This window comes from Ahaetulla prasina, chromosome 4 (genome assembly GCF_028640845.1).
Source record: "Ahaetulla prasina isolate Xishuangbanna chromosome 4, ASM2864084v1, whole genome shotgun sequence".
NCBI classification, from domain to species: domain Eukaryota; kingdom Metazoa; phylum Chordata; class Lepidosauria; order Squamata; family Colubridae; genus Ahaetulla; species Ahaetulla prasina.
This window is the reverse complement of record NC_080542.1, coordinates 73,367,308-73,385,677: the sequence shown is the minus strand read 5'-3', so window position 1 is coordinate 73,385,677 and position 18,370 is coordinate 73,367,308. Positions and strand designations below refer to the sequence as shown.

General features: G+C 35.2%; 1 protein-coding gene across 12 annotated transcripts in view; it reads left to right on the top strand.

Moving 5' to 3' along the window:
* The first annotated feature begins 1,069 nt into the window (after positions 1–1,069).
* BMPER (BMP binding endothelial regulator) overlaps positions 1,070–18,370 on the top strand; it is a 589,367-nt gene continuing 572,066 nt past the window's right edge. For 7 of the 12 annotated variants that reach the window (XR_009155017.1, XM_058182115.1, XM_058182125.1 and 4 more), the window contains exons 1-2: positions 1,071–1,974; positions 3,305–3,390. Coding sequence is in view for 11 of the 12 variants with exons in the window: in XM_058182115.1 (XP_058038098.1) it covers positions 1,845–1,974; positions 3,305–3,390 (216 nt within the window). In the remaining variant the exon portion in view is untranslated. Of the gene's footprint in view, positions 1,975–3,304; positions 3,391–18,370 lie in introns of all 12 variants that reach the window. The other 5 variants (XM_058182126.1, XM_058182116.1, XM_058182118.1 and 2 more) reach the window with 2 other exon arrangements.

Sequence of the window (18,370 nt, the reverse complement as noted above, 5' to 3'; positions counted from 1 at the left end):
AGAATTGTTGAAAATTCTGAAAAATCCAGACTGATGTGATTAATAGTTTTCCTTTGATATCAATATTAGTTTTTGTGTTCAGTATATTTTAAAAATTAGCTTAAATATTTCTATTTAGTATCTTTTTCTATAAAATCACTATTTTTTTCCCCTCTGCACTTTCTAAGAACAATCTTTTAAAAGTTGATCATAGAATTATAGTGGTTTGGAAGCCACCTTAGAAATCGTATTTGTTCTTAAACTAAACCACAAATGAATGAACTTAAAATATATAGTGAAATATTCCCAACCTGGTAGCATGTGACATAATAACATGTGCTTATGATAATTAACTTATCATAAATATGGTTGCAGTGAGAAAAGTGGATGACTGACTCTACAGAGCAGTTGGGTGAAGTGGCCCAAGAACTGAATATTTCCTGAAGGTTACCATGTAATTCACACGGAGCTGCATTCCAGATTGCTGCACTATTGTGTGACTTGGCACTTTCTATAACATGGCATGTAAGATCTAAAACATCAGAGAAACATGGAGAAGAAAGATTATGGAAAGAGTGTTCTATGCCAGAACTTTTATCTTATATATAATTAAATTCTTAGGGTGGTTACCGTGTTAAGGTTAATACAAATCAAACTACATTATAGTTTTTCCACTGGTGCCAGAATACAGATACTTCAGCCCATTACTAGGCCATTGATCTGATCAAGAAACTTTAGTTGGACAATGAATTTCAGTTGACTGATTAAATCTGTGTGTATTTGCCTACATCTTACATGTGTTGCATTTGGAAACAAACAGCATTTTTCCTATGTTGTGATTATCTTTTTCACACAGAGTTTGCATTTTAACAGCATTTTAGAATGACTCATCTTTCCAATATGAAAAATGCTACTCACCATCTATAGGTTTATGATTGTGGGTAGTAAACATCCATAATACTTCTAACAAAAAATGGGGTAACCGATTATATGCCATTAATCCCCCCCCCCGTTTTTTCTTCATCTAAAAAAACAAAGTGTACACAGATTGGAACTCGTCGCAATCCCGTGAAAGCTTCCTCTGCTGATTTCCCTCGCCGCCACCCCTTCTGTTGGTAGAGAACGCACCTTGGTTACAGTGCGATTTGAAAATGATACAGTAATGAGAATGAGACAGTTTTTTGGCAGGCAAAAAAATTCCTTTCTGCAGTTCCCCGATTTTTTTTTTCTTTCAACACTTCTCCGCCCGAATTTATTAAGATTTGGACGGATCTCAGTCCCAGAAAGAAAAACAAACAGTCAAAAGACGTGGCTAGGGCAGCCGGGCGAACCTGAAACTGCGAGTTTTTGGCTTTTCCGCCAGAGAAGACAATAATTGCTAAGAGCCCCAACTGCCGGCGCCTTTCCCAGTTCTGCTCTCTCCCTGAAAGGGACGGATGGCTCACGGCTCACCAACGTCTGGGCAGAAGGCTGCTACAGTCGGGTCAGAACATAGTCGGCGACGGTAGCAGCAGGCAGCTCCTGTCAGCGCACTAGGCAGGGGTCCCTCACGCGGTAGGCAGGCAGGGAAGCAGGCAGGCGGGCGGCCCCGCCCAGCCTAGCGTCTCTTCCCCCCTCCCCGCCCACCCATATTCCGCTCAGGAGGGGTTGGTGGGCAGGAGAGCGGTTCAAAGCTCGATCCGAAGACGGCAGCAGGAGCAGCGCCGCGAGAAACCCTCCCAACAGTGCCTCCTCCCGCTCTGTCTCCCCCCTTCTCTGCATCCCAGCAGCAACTTCCAGGCCGGGTCGCTGCTGCCGCCGCGATCCTGCAATCCCTCACGCTCTCCAGAGCTCTCGGTTGCTCAAGAACCCGCGCTCGGAGGACGATGCCGTGGCTCTTGTGCAGCTCCTGGGCGGCGGCTCCCTTGCTCAGCTCTCCAGGGCTAGTGTTTGTCGGCTGGCTGTGGCTGCACCACCTTGGACTCCCCGTGACGCTGGCATCTTCCTTCCTGACAGGTAAGGACAACAGTAGGATACCGGGGGAAAGCGGGAAGCCGCACGCGCTTTTTATCCGAGCCTACAAATGTTGCCCGCAAACAAATTATGCGAGGCTCCGATTTTTAGTCCGAGGGCCAACGAAAATGTATGCACTCATGGAGACGAGCATGTGTAGCAATAGCCCGGTTTATGATTGATAACGGTTTTTTTCTAATTAATGTTCTAAAAGCACACAGAGTTTTTACTAAGATTCTCTCTTGATTTTTGGAAACCCCGTTATTAAACAGGTATGATAGTAGGCAGCTAGCCTGATTTGGAGGCAATCCTCTTTTAAATGTCAAATGTGCTTTTGGTGCCAAGCACCACGTGAAAGGCCCTGGAGTCACTTGGTGCACTCTGCCACATGTGCTTAGAATCTAGAATCTAGCTACTGTGTATCTTGATCAGCCTACTTGGCTAAAATTGCATTGGGTCCTCCCAATGTGCTGTTTTCCTAGCATCTTGAAAACTATCAGCCCAGCAGAGTGGTATGAATTTAAAGATTACACATTGCATATCAGAAAAACTGCACACTATATTAAGTAGCATTCTTTTCAAGCAGGCGACAGATTTAAGATGCACACACACAGAGACACACTGCCCTGAAGCATACATTTGCCTGATACTTGGTGCAAAAGCATGTCCAGTTCTATAGACATGTGAAAAGTACAGCATTGTATTTCACAAAATAGCAGTTGGCATTTTTTAAAATTTGGGAATGTGTATTTGTATATATCTTGCTAATCAAATTCATTTACAAAGCATCTAAAGAGTCTTGTTCTTTACATCTTAAGTATATTAACAGAGAAAAACTAGTATATCATGTTCTGATCCAAATTAGATACAATAGATGTTCACCTGTTCACATCCATAGAAATACCTGGTCTACAGTTTTCCTAAATTATATTTAGAATTATTTGAGTTTTAAAATACAGAGCTAGCAAAGCCTTTGTGGGAATAAAAATGATCTCATTAGACATGTATTTATCATCATTGAATTTAAAAGGTGCTTGTTGGTTATGGAAAAATAATTATCTCTGCTGTGCTTTTGGTGTCTTTAAATTTTTAGGGCAGGTACTTTGTTCATCTTGAAATAACCACATTAAGAGTGCTGTTGTAGCTTAACCAACGTATACTGTTGATGTAAGTAAAGGAATGACTGAGAAGTAACTCCTACTAATTTCAGGAGGGCCTATTTCCATATTTATATGACTGCAGCATTTGTTGCCTTCTTGTGCACTGATGGTTTTTCAGCAAAGTGCAGATGGCTTTAGGACAGGCATATTTATGTTTAAAATTTTCCATATAGGTTCTGTTGCAAAATGTGAGAAGGAGGGTGAAATTCTACAGATCCCATTTATTACAGACAACCCTTGCATAATGTGCATTTGCTTGGTAAGTGTTTTTTTTTTAATAAGACCAAACAAAAATATCTGCTATAATCATATATGTCATCATTTTTCTTCATGCAGATGGAGGTTATCTCACCTTCTGCACTGGCTGAACAAATTTCCAGCTCCATAATCTTAGAATAATATCTATTTAGCATAGACACACAACTTTCAGCTGACTTTGCCCATGACATTGTGAAGGTGCCTAAATGTTTTGCTTGCAGAATATATTTTTGTTTAATGCTATTTCTTCTACACAACTACACACCCTGACTGCTACAGCATTTATATTTTTTTTAATTTATAATGAATCTTTCTGCTAATCTGGAGAATGAAAACTCTGATATTTAATCTGAAACATATTTCAATCCAAATTCTAAAAAAAGAGAAAAATGGTCTTGAAACCATTTTTTACATGAGCTATTAACAGCTCATGAAGGCAAAATTGTCCTGGTGGGTTGGATGCTCCAATTTGCTTTCAAAATCATCATGGTTACTTTGGAATTACTTTTTTTTTTTTTGGAATAAAGTTTTTTATTTATAAACAAACAAACATTTAGTACATCAGTCATTTCTTCTGTGTGACATCTTGTGTTTTCTTCCTGGCTTTTCAATTTAATCTGTTACCATTTTTTCCACTAATTCAGTTTTCTACTTATACCATTTTCTTACATATTTATCAATTTACTTATTCATATCTTTTTTCTAACCAATGGTAAAATTGATCCCATATCTTAAAATATTCTGAATCCTCTCTTTCTTTGATCATCAAAGTTAATCTATTCATTTCTGCACAATCTAATTTTTTTTGATAACTTCTCCTTCCAGGGGTATTTTCTGTTTTCCAGTTTTGTGCAAAAACAATTCTTGCTGCTATTATTATATGTATAATCCAGTAAATATTTTCTTTACTAATTTTCTCTGGGAGGATACCCAATAAAAACAGCTCTGGTTTTAATCAAAATGTTGTTATTTCTTCTAACCATGTCTTTATTTTATTCCAATAATTTTTAGCTTCTGGGCATGTCTACCACATATGAAAATAAGATCCCAATAACTGGTGACATTTCCTACATTTAGCTGATTTATCTTTAAACATTTTTTCCAGTTTCTCAGGAGGCATGTGCCATCTACAAAACATTTTATATTGATTTTCTTTATATGCAGTAGACATTGTTAATTTATAGTTTCTCTCCTATAACTGTTGCCATTTGTCTAAATCAATTGAGTATCTGAAATTTTTAGCCCATGCTATAATTGTTTCCTTTACTTGTTCTTCTTCTAACTCAATACCCAACAAAAAATTATAGATTTTTAAAATTAATTTATCCTCTGTTCCCGTGAGTATCCTATCTAGCTCTGTTTTTTCTAAGTGATAACCATATAGTTTAGCATCTTTTTCATATCTTGTTTGTATTTGCATATCTTGTTTGTATTTGCTTCTGCTTCAGTTCCCCCTTATCTGTTAGTAATTCCTTATACTTAACAATGTTTCTAAAGTTAAAAGTATTTGGATGTATTAAAGCTTCCATTGTTGATAACCATATTGGAATTTTCATATAATATTTGTCTCGTACCGTCTTCCATACCAATAACAATACATTTCTTATATAATGTCTATGAAAGTACGTGTGTATTTTGCTTCTCCCATACCATAAAAAAGCATGCCATCGCAGTTGCAAATCATGTCCTTCCAAAGTTAATAGTCTAGTGTTCCTTAATTCCACCCATTTCTTCATTCAAGTCAATGCGGCTGCCTGGTAATATAGTTCCCAGTTTGGCAGTCCAAATCCTCCCCATAACCTCGTATCTTGTAACATCTTAATACTTATTCTAGCTTTTTTCCTTTGCCATATAAATTTTCTCGTTATCTTATTGATATGTTGAAAGTAAGTTTTTTCGAGTTTTATCGGTACTGTCTGGAATAAATATAGTAGTCTTGGCAATATATTCATCTTTATGATTGCAATCCTTCCCATAAGCGATAGTTGTAGGTTTTTCCATCTCTCCAAATCTTTCTCAATTTGTTCTTTTAGTTTGTTATAACAGTCCTCTTTTATCGTTTCACATCTTGATGTTAAATGTATTCCTAGATATTTCACTTTTTTCACAACTTGTATGTCCAATTTCTCTTTTATCTCTTTTTTCTGTTTTTCTGTAATGTTTTTCACCAATATTTTCATTTTTCTTTGTTTATTTTTAAGCCAGACACTCTTCCATAGCCCCCTATTTGTTCTAATAGTTTAGGACCCGTTGTATGAGGTTCTTCCAAAATAAATACTAAGTCATCAGCAAAAGCTTACGATTTATATTCTTCTTTTTTAATTTTCATCCCTTTTATATTTTCATTTCACCTAATATTCCTGTTTAGAACTTCTAGAGTCAAAATAAATAACAATGGAGATAAAGGACATCCTTGCCTTGTATGGAGTTACTTTCTTGTCTAGTCTTATTGTCACAAAGAGACAATGCTGTACTCATGATACTTTTTTACAGTCTGACGATGACTCTGGCTGTGGTTTGAGAAGTTCAGATTCCTTATTATTTAATAATGAGTCCAGTTTGTATTCAGTAGCAAAGGAAATAATTCTATCTTTTGCAGACAACCCTAGTTTTATAATAAAAACACAGACTATATATCAGACTCTGGGAATCATAAAAAAAACTATTCATGATAGTCAGAAAACTTATTTTAAAATAATGTTTAATCAATGATCATATAGGAACCACAGTGGAAAATTGCATTTATAGACTTTGAAAAGTGATTTGATAGACTTTGGATTTTCTGATATTTATTTATGTATGGCAATCAAATGATGGTTCTGCATCTATCAGGTCAGAAAGAGAAACATGTATTTCAGATTATGGCAACTTTTAAAGTTTTGTTATTAAGTTAATAGCTCTGTAATTTATTATTCAATAATGGAAGAAAATGATGTAGGTGAGAAAACTAGAACATATTAACAGTGGTTTTGTTTATAGTTATAGATGTCTGCAACCAGCTGTTTAATATGTATGTATCTATGTACTTTATATACTGTATTAACAATTAACTTAAATTATTCGTATCAAATCCTGTTTGGTATCTTATTTAGTTTTCCAGCTTTGATTTGTACAAAACAAGGAAATATGATTTTAAATCTGATACTATTCCTATTTTTCTCAATCAAGGTGGTGTTGCTTCTTTATTGTTATGTGAGTGTTTTCCCATTTTAATGTTTTTTAAAGAATCTTTCTCCCATTAAATTAATCTACTAACTGATTTTCATCAAAAAATATACTATTAAGTACTGAAAATATTTGTGTATGTTCAACAGTGGATTGCTTCCGTTGAGTTTACTTTCAATCTAAACACATATTAAGATCTAGTTTCTGGCAAGAAGAACTTTTCTGACTGGAGTCCCAAAGAGTTGAAGTACTTGTGAGGTGCATTTGCACAATGCTTTGTTAAACCAGACCTCTGCCCCTCTGCCCCTCCCCTTCTTCTAGCCTCTGGTTTAGAATCTAATAGAGACCCACCATGACAATCTTTTTGCACATTTTACTGTAAAGTTTGCATATTCAACATCCTGTGCTTACAAAATCAACAGTATAAAGTTAGTTCATCATCAGACTAGGAAAAAGTCTTATAAGAAGACAATTTCCAAAGAAGTCATTATGTAAAGAAAAAGTAATCAGTCCTGTTGCACCTTGTATTCCATGAGATCAAACCTTAAAATACTATCAAAGATGTTATAACTAATAATTCTCTTAATTGTGTATCAGCTGGGTTGTCAAGAGTTAATTAAAAATAGATGCACAAAAACAAAAAAAGTGAAACATCTCCCTTTATTTCTGGTTGTGATTTTCTGCCTAAAAATAAATTATTACTTCTTGCGCTATAGGACTGTGTAACAAATTTGATTCATCTCTATCACTTTGTTTTAAATTAATATAAACAAAAGATGTTTCACCTATAAACAAAAAGTTAGTGCTTTATCTTTTAAATCAAATCAAATCAAAACTGCATCACAGTTTCAACTTTGCAACAGCAATATACTGGTTGTATCAGCAACTTTTTACAATATCCATATTTCTAACATAAATCTCTATATATTTATGATTCTAAATATTTTACTTTAAACTTTTATACCATCTTGCCATAATATTGCTTGCAGTAAATATTCTTCTATCATTGTACTTATTTCTGGTTCGTTAATCATCTTTCATCATTAATTTTCTAATCTTTGCATCTATTATCTACCAGTTGTACCCCAAATTAATATCCCAAATTAAATAATATTCTGTTTCTCCTTTGTCTTTAATTTCCATTGTCAACCTGTCCATCTCGGCCCAATCTAATATTTTCTTTAGTACCATTTCTTCTGTGGGCATATTTCCATATTTCCAATTTTGTGCATGTATAATTCTAACTGCTGTTATTATATGTAACGTTAAATATTGAGTTATTTTATTATAGTTCCCTGTTAGTACGTCTAATAAAAATAGCTCTGGCTTTAAGTCTATTTGTTGTTTTATCATTTCCTCTAGCCACTTTTTTATCTTTGCCCAATACCTTTTTGCCGATGGACAGGTCCACCATATATAGTAGTATGTTCCCTGTGTCTCTTTACATTTCCAACATTCCAGTGACCTATTTGGAAACATTTTTGCCACTCTTGCTGGTGGTAGATGCCATCTACAGAACATTTTATATAGGTTTTCTCTATATGCTGCTGACATTGTCAATCTGTAATTTCATTCCCACAATTTTTGCCAATTATCTAGTTCTATAGTGTACCTAAAAATTTTTGCCCACATTATCATAGTTTCCTTTACTGTTCCTTCTTCCATTTTAAATCTCAATAAGTAGTTGTACAAATTTTTTATTAGTTTTTAATCTGGCCCCCATAATACCTTGTGTAATTCTTGTGGTTTACTATTAAATCCATAGTTTTCTGCATCCTTCTTGTACCTCGTCTGTATTTGCATATAAGTCCAAATTGATTCCCTGATTTTTAAATTCTTGTTTAGTTTTTAATTTCCTTTGTTCATTTAATATATTTTTTATATCTTGAAATTTTATCCAGATCTAACACATTCGGATATACTAATGCTTCCAATTGTTGATAACTAGACCAATATTTTACTACAGTGTTTTTGTTTGATTTTTTCCCATATCAACAGAACATTTCTAATTTGGTGTCTTTGAAAGTAACTGCTTTTTCTTCCCATACAAATGCATCCCATCCCAGTTCTAAATCATGTCCTTCTATCACCAAAATCCTTTTGTTCTTTAAATTTATCTACTCCTTTATCCATGTAAGGGCTGAGGCATAATAGTACAGCTCCCAGTCTGGTAGACCAAATCCTCCCTTATTTTTACTGCCCTGTAGCATTTTTAGTTTAATTCGTGGTTTTTCCCCCCTAACCAAATACATTTTGTTATTAGGGTTAGTTTCAACTTATTAAGACAGAAATGAATTCAAAGAATTTGATCTTAGTGGAATTACTTAGAAATAAGTATTTGGAGTGAAACAGTGATAATTCTCAGTTCCTCCTTCTATTTCTTGTTTGCTTTCTATAATACTTTCTTCTTTGATGTTGCATAGCAATTCATATTTGCTTTTTAATCATTATTATGTGAATAAATCAGATTTATCTTAAACACTCATGACATTTTTTATTTTATTTTGTTGTGCTTGTACAAGGTGGAACATAGGACTACTCAACCCATATGTTATATTTACATAGGTGATTTGCAACTTCTATCTTTAGAGTGATCACATGTATTGTGCCTATAGTTCTCACTATGTAAGTGGATTTTATGCAAGCCAGACACACAAAGAGGTATCATTTCCTATTAAAATTGTGGTCTCTGTCTGTGTAGATAAATATTGACACAAACCTTATGTTTCTACTCAGATGTATTCTGATGTTTCAATCTATCTTGGATCATCTATAAATTATCTTAATTTATTTATTATATAGGATACTTAGTTTTCCCTAATCATGTGCCTTCAGTCAGTGTATTGCTCTATGGTTTTCATAATTTCCAACCTAAAAAAGATTAAGAGAAATGTAAACACGGAGTGCATTAGTTGACAGTGGAACATGTTCTATGTCTTCAAAACTCTGAGTACTTGTAAAGACAGCAGCTTTCTCTAGAAGTGTTTTCCTATTCTTCATAGTAATTTATTTTTAGTTAGAAATTGCTTTGCCCATGATTTCTGCCATGAGATTTGCAAAACTTTCCCTATCTCTCATAATTGTCTTAGTATAGCAAATTTGAGATAAATAAATTATTTCCAAAATACAGTAGCCATGCCAAAATTGTGATAGGTTAGCAGTTTAGTCAGTTTTACAGGGAAGATAATGCAATATTGTTTGACCGATGCTATTAACTGAATCATCATCATCATCATCATCATCAAAAAGAGGTGGAACTTTTCAAATCCTATCCTTTCATTTTCTTCTTTCTCTGGTCTTTGAGCTCAGACAAAAACTGGTTTGGCCAGGATGCTAATGTAATCCATTTCAGTCAGTTCTGCTCAGATTAGCTTGGCTCTACTTTCTGAATCCTTATTCCCTAGTCTTCCCACTTCTTCCCACTTCCCTATTCTTCCCACTTTCTGAATCCTTATTCCCTATTCTTCCCACTTTTAGTTTACAGAATCCTTTTCTGTATACTAATCACAACACATACATCAACTGACTACCTAACTTAAAGATTGCATCTTAAACTGCTCAAACTGACCTTAATGTTGGTTAGATTTCTTGGATGCCCTCATTTGGCAGCATGGCTTTAATCTTTAAGTTCCACACAGTGGCATTATAATAAAACCCCATGGATAGAGTTGATTCCATGAGGCTTCCCATGATATCATTGCCTAATCTCCCAGCAAAAGGTCATGGCAAGAGAACAATCAACAACAGCTTGCCATATCACATGGTTCTTTTGCATATGTTGTACACTGTACAGTAGTGTCTTAACCACTACCATGTGGGATCCTATATGTTTCTTGCATATACACAATTAATATTTCTTCTATAAACCCACACAAAATTCAGAACTTTTTCTCATATCTCAGGTAACTTAATTGATAATTGAAATTCAGAATTTAATATTTATTGGGCTTTTGCTTACTGAACTTTAAATTAAAAAACTACATAATCTTGAACTGCTTTCTGCTTTTGGATCAGAGTTTGTACATCAATTTAGGAAATTAGATTTGAACAAAACTGGCATGAATGAATAGAGCCTTACCCAGGTAATTCTAGAGACATGTATGTTCATGGAAAACCTAACTATCCAACAGAATTAGTTTCTACATTTAGCTGTCAGACATCAGCTATCCAGGATCTGATGGAGTAAAGGTTATAACAAATTAAATTTAATTAATTAATTAAATTAAAATTAACAATCAAAATAATATATGTGTGTGTGTGTGTGTATGTATGTATGTATGTATGTATGTATGTATGTATGTATGTATGTATATATGTGCAGAGAGCAGGCCTTAGATTTGGGAGGCTAGGAGGCTAGGAATGAAATGAAATGTCTTATATTACATAATGTTGCTGAAGATAATAAGAAAAGTAGATTAGAGACTCATTTTGTATGGAGGCATATAGGAAAAGAAATATTTTAATGTAAACGCTGGTCTAAGCCCAATAAACTACCATATTTACCTGAATTTGGTTAAGCCTGGAAATAGATCACATTGCATATTGCAGCATTTCATGTAAAATATGCCATGTTTCGGTATTATCTTTAAAAGTACAAACTTACCATAATGTAAAAAAAAACAACCCAAGTGAAATGAGTTCCTGTCCATAATTAAAGGATTTAAAACACTTGAGAATCCTCCACAAAAATCAACCTAAACTGGATTATTATTATTACTATTATATATTTTTGAGTTTTCAGTGTTGGGGTATGATTATGGCCATGAGGGCTATAGCTTGGCTGGCAGTGGTAGAAACCATGTAATTTAATTTGATGTGTCACTGACTACATAAAGCTGGAGCATCTTACCAGATTGCATTAAGATCCAAGAATAACCTTACCATAAACTATTTCTGGATTTCACTTTTTAAAATAAAACCAGACAGGGAAAATTAAACATACTATTCAATGCAAAGGGAGATAAAGAATGTTTGAATTCATTTGCACAAGATAAGGGTGGGTAGGTGGTGCATACTATTTTTTATTGTTTCACAGTGAGCATGAACAACTGATCTGGTTCAATCAATTGGAATGTTCTAATAGTATATTTTCATCAAGTTTCAATCTAGGTTCCTGTCAGAAAGGTTGGCATAGGTCTTGAAGCGGTATAGTATTATAGAAAAAGTGAGCAATGTATCTGAACCAAAGCTTGGTTTGATAGTTAAGTAAATACAGGTAGGCCTCAACTTATGACCATAATTGAGCACAATATTTCTGTTGCTAAAAGAAACATTTATTAAGTAAATTTGTCACATTTTACGATGTTTCTTGCCACAGTTGTTAAACTAACAACTAACATAGTTGTTAAATGAATCACTGCAGTTTACTGCAGTTTACTTAACAGTTGTTAAGTAAATCTGGTTTCCCCATTGACTTAGTTTATAAGAAGGTCACAAAAGGAGATCATGTGACCCCAGGACACTGCAACCGTCATAAATATGAGTAGTTGCCAAATGTCTGAATTTTGATCACATGACCATGGGGATGCTGCAATGGTTGTAAGTGTGAAAAATGGTCATAAGTCACTTGTTTCAGTGCCATTCTAACTTTGAACAGTCACTAAATGAATTGTTGTAAATCGAGGACTACCTGTACATCAAGCTAAGGGAGGGGAGAGAAATCCAAGGGACGCATTGTATTTCAAGGTTAGAAGAATCCCTGCCTTTCTTTTCTTAGTTTCCTCATCCTTAGGCCTATTTTCACTAGAACAGTTAATCTATGTTGGATTTGTCACTCCATGTGGGTGCTCAGTGAGTTGGTATCAAATCTTCCATAAATATCATGGAAAGATTTCAATATCTGGATTATATGACTCAAAGTGGTTATTATTCAGTGACAGGGCGTTCAGTCATTTGAATTCCTCCAAAACAAGAACTGTTTTAATCTAGACGCAGATTTAATATTTCTATGAGAACTAGGATTTAGTTAACTTTCAGAAAGAGGGAAGTGGCTATGCTATGATACACCCTTGCCATATCTTGGACCTAAACCCATAAATTGAAGAAAAGTTATAGCAATCAATGTTAAGAAAATAAAGATAATTTATCATTTTCTAATTCTCACATTGGGGGCAGGATGGCTCAGCATTTAAATACTCTGAGCTTGTCAGCTGGAAAGCCCTGAGCACTGTGCAAAAGGGTGAGCTTCTGTTACTTGCCCCCGCTCCTGTTCACCTAGCAATGCTAAAGCAGGCACATACTAGTAGATAAATAGTTACCTTCCCATTTGGTGGGAAGGTAACAGTGTTCTGTGTGCCCCGGCATATAGTTATGCTGGTCACATGACTACAAATCTGTCTTCCCACAATGCTGGCTCCTTAGATAAGAAACAGATGAGTATTGAGCCCTAGAGTTGGACATGACTGGACAAGAGAAATCTTTATAGTGAACTTTTAATTCTCTTATTAAAACAGTTTATTCAGTAAACAGAGTTTTAACACATTTGGATGCGTTGTTTTATTTCTGATCTGTTTGTTGGTTGGTTTGCTAAAGACATTTTTATTGTAATACATAATGGTGATGTAACCACTTAACCAAGCCAAAACTCCTTGACAGATGGCATCTATCTCAATTTCTACCCCAGCAATTTAAAGTACCTGAGCAACCATCACTTCCTTGTCATTCCCAATCTTTTATCATCCCAACTTAAATGTTAACAAAACAAAACTAGTATGAAGCAAAATCTATAAACTGGCCTTGGGACCATAAAATCACTATGGGAGGTATTTAGGAAATGAGAAATTGGCACTATGTTGGCATGAGCTTTATTCAGAATGAAAAGATCATTCTGTGGTTTAAATTTCCATATTTGACTCTAAATATTTATATTTGACTCTATGATATAGAATTTAGCCTTGCAATTATAAAACTAATGTGAGACTCAGTGTTACAAAAACATATGCTGTCTCTAGCTGTATACTTGTAATGGATATATGACAAAAACTCTATTAATTTCTCAAAATTAATATTAGACTACCTCCACTCCCTCAAAACGCATAATGTAACCTCCTGATCCCAAATGCTTTATATTCTTAAATTCTTTGAATACTCTGAACACACTTAATAAATCCCCCCCCACTTTTTTTTGCACAAACCTGCCATATATCATCAATGAAAACAACAATCTTAGTATAACGGGATCCAATTTTAGTATTTCAGGGTATAATGGGGCCCAGATAATAGTACATATTGAAAGAAATTCATAAATTTCAAACCCATTTATTTGATAACATTTCAAATAAATTTTATCTTCATCTCACTTTTTTCCTGAATTGAAATTATTCTTACTATAAAAAAGTATAAAATTTATTCTGCTAGATATCGCCAGTAGTTACTAGTAGCTTTTACTGCCCCATACTGAAATTTTGAATCAGAATCCATCAGAAACAGTGCAGAGTAAAAATATGACTATGTATTATGTTCACATGTTACATGTTCAAGGCCACATAATATAAAGGATGCCTAAAACACCTGGGATTAAATCAGGAGAGAATCTGAATAACAAAATAACAGACTTGGAAGGTCTTCTAGTCCAGCCCCCTGTTCAAGCAGGAAACCTATACCATTTCAGACAAATGGTTATCCAATCTCTTCTTAAAAGATGTAAAATATTTTATGTTGTCATATTGATTGATGCATAAATTACTAACTCAGCAATAATGATGAAAATTGGGCATACATTAATAAATCAACAAGTTAGTGCTAATAGCAAGATGAACAAACTCTCATTTCTGTATCATGATTTAGAATAGAATAGAATAGAATTTTATTGGCCAAGTGTGATTGGACACACAAGGAATTTGTCTTGGTGCATATGCTCTCAGTGTACATAAAAGAAAAGATACGTTCATCAAGGTACAACATTTACAACACAATTGATGATCAATATATCAATATAAATCATAAGGATTGCCAGCAACAAGTTATAGTCATACAGTCATAAGTGGAAAGAGATTGGTGATGGGAACTATGAAACGATTAATAGTAGTGCAGATTCAGTAAATAGTCTGACAGTGTTGAGGGAATTATTTGTTTAGCAGAGTGATGGCCTTCAGGAAAAAACTGTTCTTGTGTCTAGTTGTTCTGGTGTGCAGTGCTCTATAGCGTCGTTTTGAGGGTAGGAGTTGAAACAGTTTATGTCCAGGATGCGAGGGATCTGCAAATATTTAAACTACTATATTTTTCAGAGTATAAGACGCACCGGAGTATAAGATGCACCTTAGTTTTTGGGGAGGAAAATAAGAAAAAAGCTGATTGGCAGGTGGATTGGCCTCCCGGAATAAGCTGTTCCCAGAGGTGAATTTTAGCAACAGGTTCCTTGGTTGTGAATTCTGTGCCTGGCTTTTTTTGGCTTTTTTTTCCTGCTTCTGAAACTCCATTTCAGAAAAAACTTTTTTCTGCCTCTGAAACAGAACTTCAGAAAAAAAGCCTATGAAGCTCTGTTTGGGGCTTTTTTTCTAAGCTCCATTTGGAGCTTTTTTCAGCCTCTGAAACCTCCATTTGAGAAGCTGGGCAGGGCTATATTTGGAGTATAAGACACACCCAGATTTTCACTCTCTTTTTTTGGGGAAAAAGGTGCGTCTTATACTCCGAAAAATACGGTATGTAACTGCAATCATATTAGATATTATTTCTTTAATTATTGGGGAAATTTGGGCTTGGGCTATCACCTGGCTATAGTAATATTAGCGATCTTTAGCTAAAAATAAAATAAAATTCCACCAAATATTTTGTTTCAATTAGATGCTGTTTATATCTTCCATTAATGTATTATTGTTACTTGAGGCATAATTATTGAACAGTATTTTGTGTGTAGATGTGAAAAGCAAACTGGTAGCAAAGGTGAGTGAAACCCTCACTGATCTCATGAGAGGTAAGAATACTTAGACCATTGCTACACAACATTAAAAGATGCTTATTGGTCTTTACCACGGGCAGTTGTGGGACACTCTGATTGCCTGCTTGCACCTGCTTACAGACAAAAACTTAAAACCGTGAAACCAACAATTAAATTAATTAATTAATTAAATTAGCCTGGCTAGGTGGCTCAGTGGCTAAGACGCTAAACTTGTCGATCAGAAAAGTTGGCAGTTCGTTGGTCTGAATCCCTATAGGATAGTATAGGTCTCCTGCGTTAGCAGGGAGTTGGACTAGATGACCTCCAAGGTTCCTTCCAATTCTGAATATTAATATACAATACAATACAATACAATACAATACAATACAATACAATACAATACAATACAATACAATACAATACAATACAATACAATACAATACAATACAATACAATACAATACAATACAATACAATACAATACAATACAATACAATACAATACAATACAATACAAGTGATGACTTGGACTGAGGAGCTAAAGTTACAGGCTTGTCTTGATTGCCTTGGAATGTTTTCGAAGATACTTCTGCAGATTTGGATGAACTCACAAGTACTGTAACATCATAAGTGTCAGGGTTCCAAGTAACACTCCCAATTAAAGAAAACTCTGAGGCTCGAGTTTCCTCAAAATTACATTTTATTATATTTCAGTTTTTGTGAAAACCTATGTGTGCCCACCTGCAAATATACAGTAACAATAAAATTGGTTCACAGCTAAATTTAAGCAGCTATATCATACCAAACAGGAAGCCTACAGAAAAGGCAATAGAATGCTGTACAATAAGGCCAGAAATGTATTAACAAGGGGAGATCAGCACAGCAAAAAGAAGCTACTCTGAAAAGCTAAGGAATCCGTTCTCAACAAATGAACCAGCAAACATGTGGAAAACTTAAAAATATCACCAGTTACAGCAAATCTCCTTCCCATGCTGAAGGAAATCAACAACTGGCAGATGACCTGAATGTGTTTTACTGCAGTTTTGAAAGAAAACTACTACCACCATCTCCACAATCCCCATCTCAGGCACACCAACAACAGCTAAGCCTCCTACAACCTACCCCATCCCACTGGACCCACCACCTCTGGTGATTACAGAGAATGAGGTGCAAGGTCTATTTCACAGACAAAAGCCAGGAGAAGCACCAGGCCCAGACAAGATAACTCCTTCTTGCTTAAAAGCTTGTGCTGATCAACTGGCCCCCATTTTCACCTGCATCTTTAATAAATCGCTAGAGATGTGTTATGTTCCTTCTTCTTCAAATGCTCTACTATCATCCCAGTGCCGAAGAAACCCTCCATCAAGTAACTGAATGACTACAGACCAGTTGCTCTAACATTTGTAGTCATGAAAACCTTTGAAAGGCTAGTGCTGTCCCACTTGAAAATCATCATGGATCCACTGTTAGACTCTTGCACTTTGCCTACCATGCAAATAGATCAGCTGTTAATATGGCTCTGCACTATATCCTACAACATCTTGAATCTCCAAAGACCTATGCAAGGGTCCTTTTTGTAGACTTTAGCTCAGCATTAAATACAATCATTTCAGATACTGTATTCTTCTAACTAAACTAAATCAGCTAGCTGTACCTGACCACACTTGTAAATGGATCGTAAGCTTCCTAACAGACAGGAAGCATCAGGTGAAGCTAAGCAAAATCACATCAGATACCTGTACAATTAGTACAGGAGCCTCCCATGGCTTTGTGCTCTCTCCACTTCTGTTCTCTTTATACACCAATGACTGCATCTCAAAAGATCCCTCTGTTAAAGTACTGAAGTTTGCAGAAGTACTGAAGTTTGCAGATGATACAACAGTGATTGGTCTCATTTGAGACAACGATGAATCTGCATCAAATGGGAGGTTGAACAACTAGCTTTGTGGTGCAACCAGAATAGAATAGGAATAGGAATAGGAATAGGAATAGGAATAGGAATAGGAATAGGAATAGAAAAATAGAATAGAATAGAATAGAATAGAATAGAATAGAATAGAATAGAATAGAATAGAATAGAATAGAATAGAACGGAATTTTTTTATTGGCCAAGTATTATTGGACACACAAGGAATTTGTCTTGGTGCATATGCTCTCAGTGTACATAAAAGAAAAGGTACATCAAGAATTCTAAGGTACAACACTTAATGATAGTCATAGGGTACAAATAAGCAATCAGGAAACAATATCAATATAAATCATAAGGATACAAGCAACAAAGTTACAGTCATACAGTCATAAGTGGAAGGAGATGGGTGACGGGAACGATGAGAAGATTAATAGTAGTGCAGATTTAGTAATAGTTTGACAGTGTTGAGGGAATTATTTGTTTAGCAGAGTGATGGCCTTCAGGAAAAAACTGTTCTTGTGTCTAGTTGTTCTGGTGTGCAGTGCTCTGTAGTGTCGTTTTGAGGGTAGGAGTTGAAACAGTTTATGTCCAGGATGTGAGAGGTCTGTAAATATTTTCACAGCCCTCTTTTTGACTCGTGCAGTATACAGGTCCTCAATGGAAGGCAGGTTGGTAGCAATTGTTTTTTCTGCAGTTCTAATTATCCTCTGGAGTCTGTGTCTGTCTTGTGGAGTTGCAGAAGCAAACAAGACAGTTATAGAGGTGCAGATGACATATTCAATAATTGCTTTGTAGAAGTGGAACAGCAGCTCCTTGGGCAGTTTGAGCTTTCTGAGTTGGTGCAGAAAGAACATTCTTTGTTGTGCTTTTTTATGACATTTTTGATGTTAGTTGTCCATTTTAGATCTTGTGATATGGTAGAACCTAGAAATGTGAAGGTCTCTACTGTTGATACTGTGTTGTCTAGTATTTGTAAGAGATGGAAGTATGGAATGGTTTCTCCTAAAATCTATCACCATTTCTACGGTTTTGAC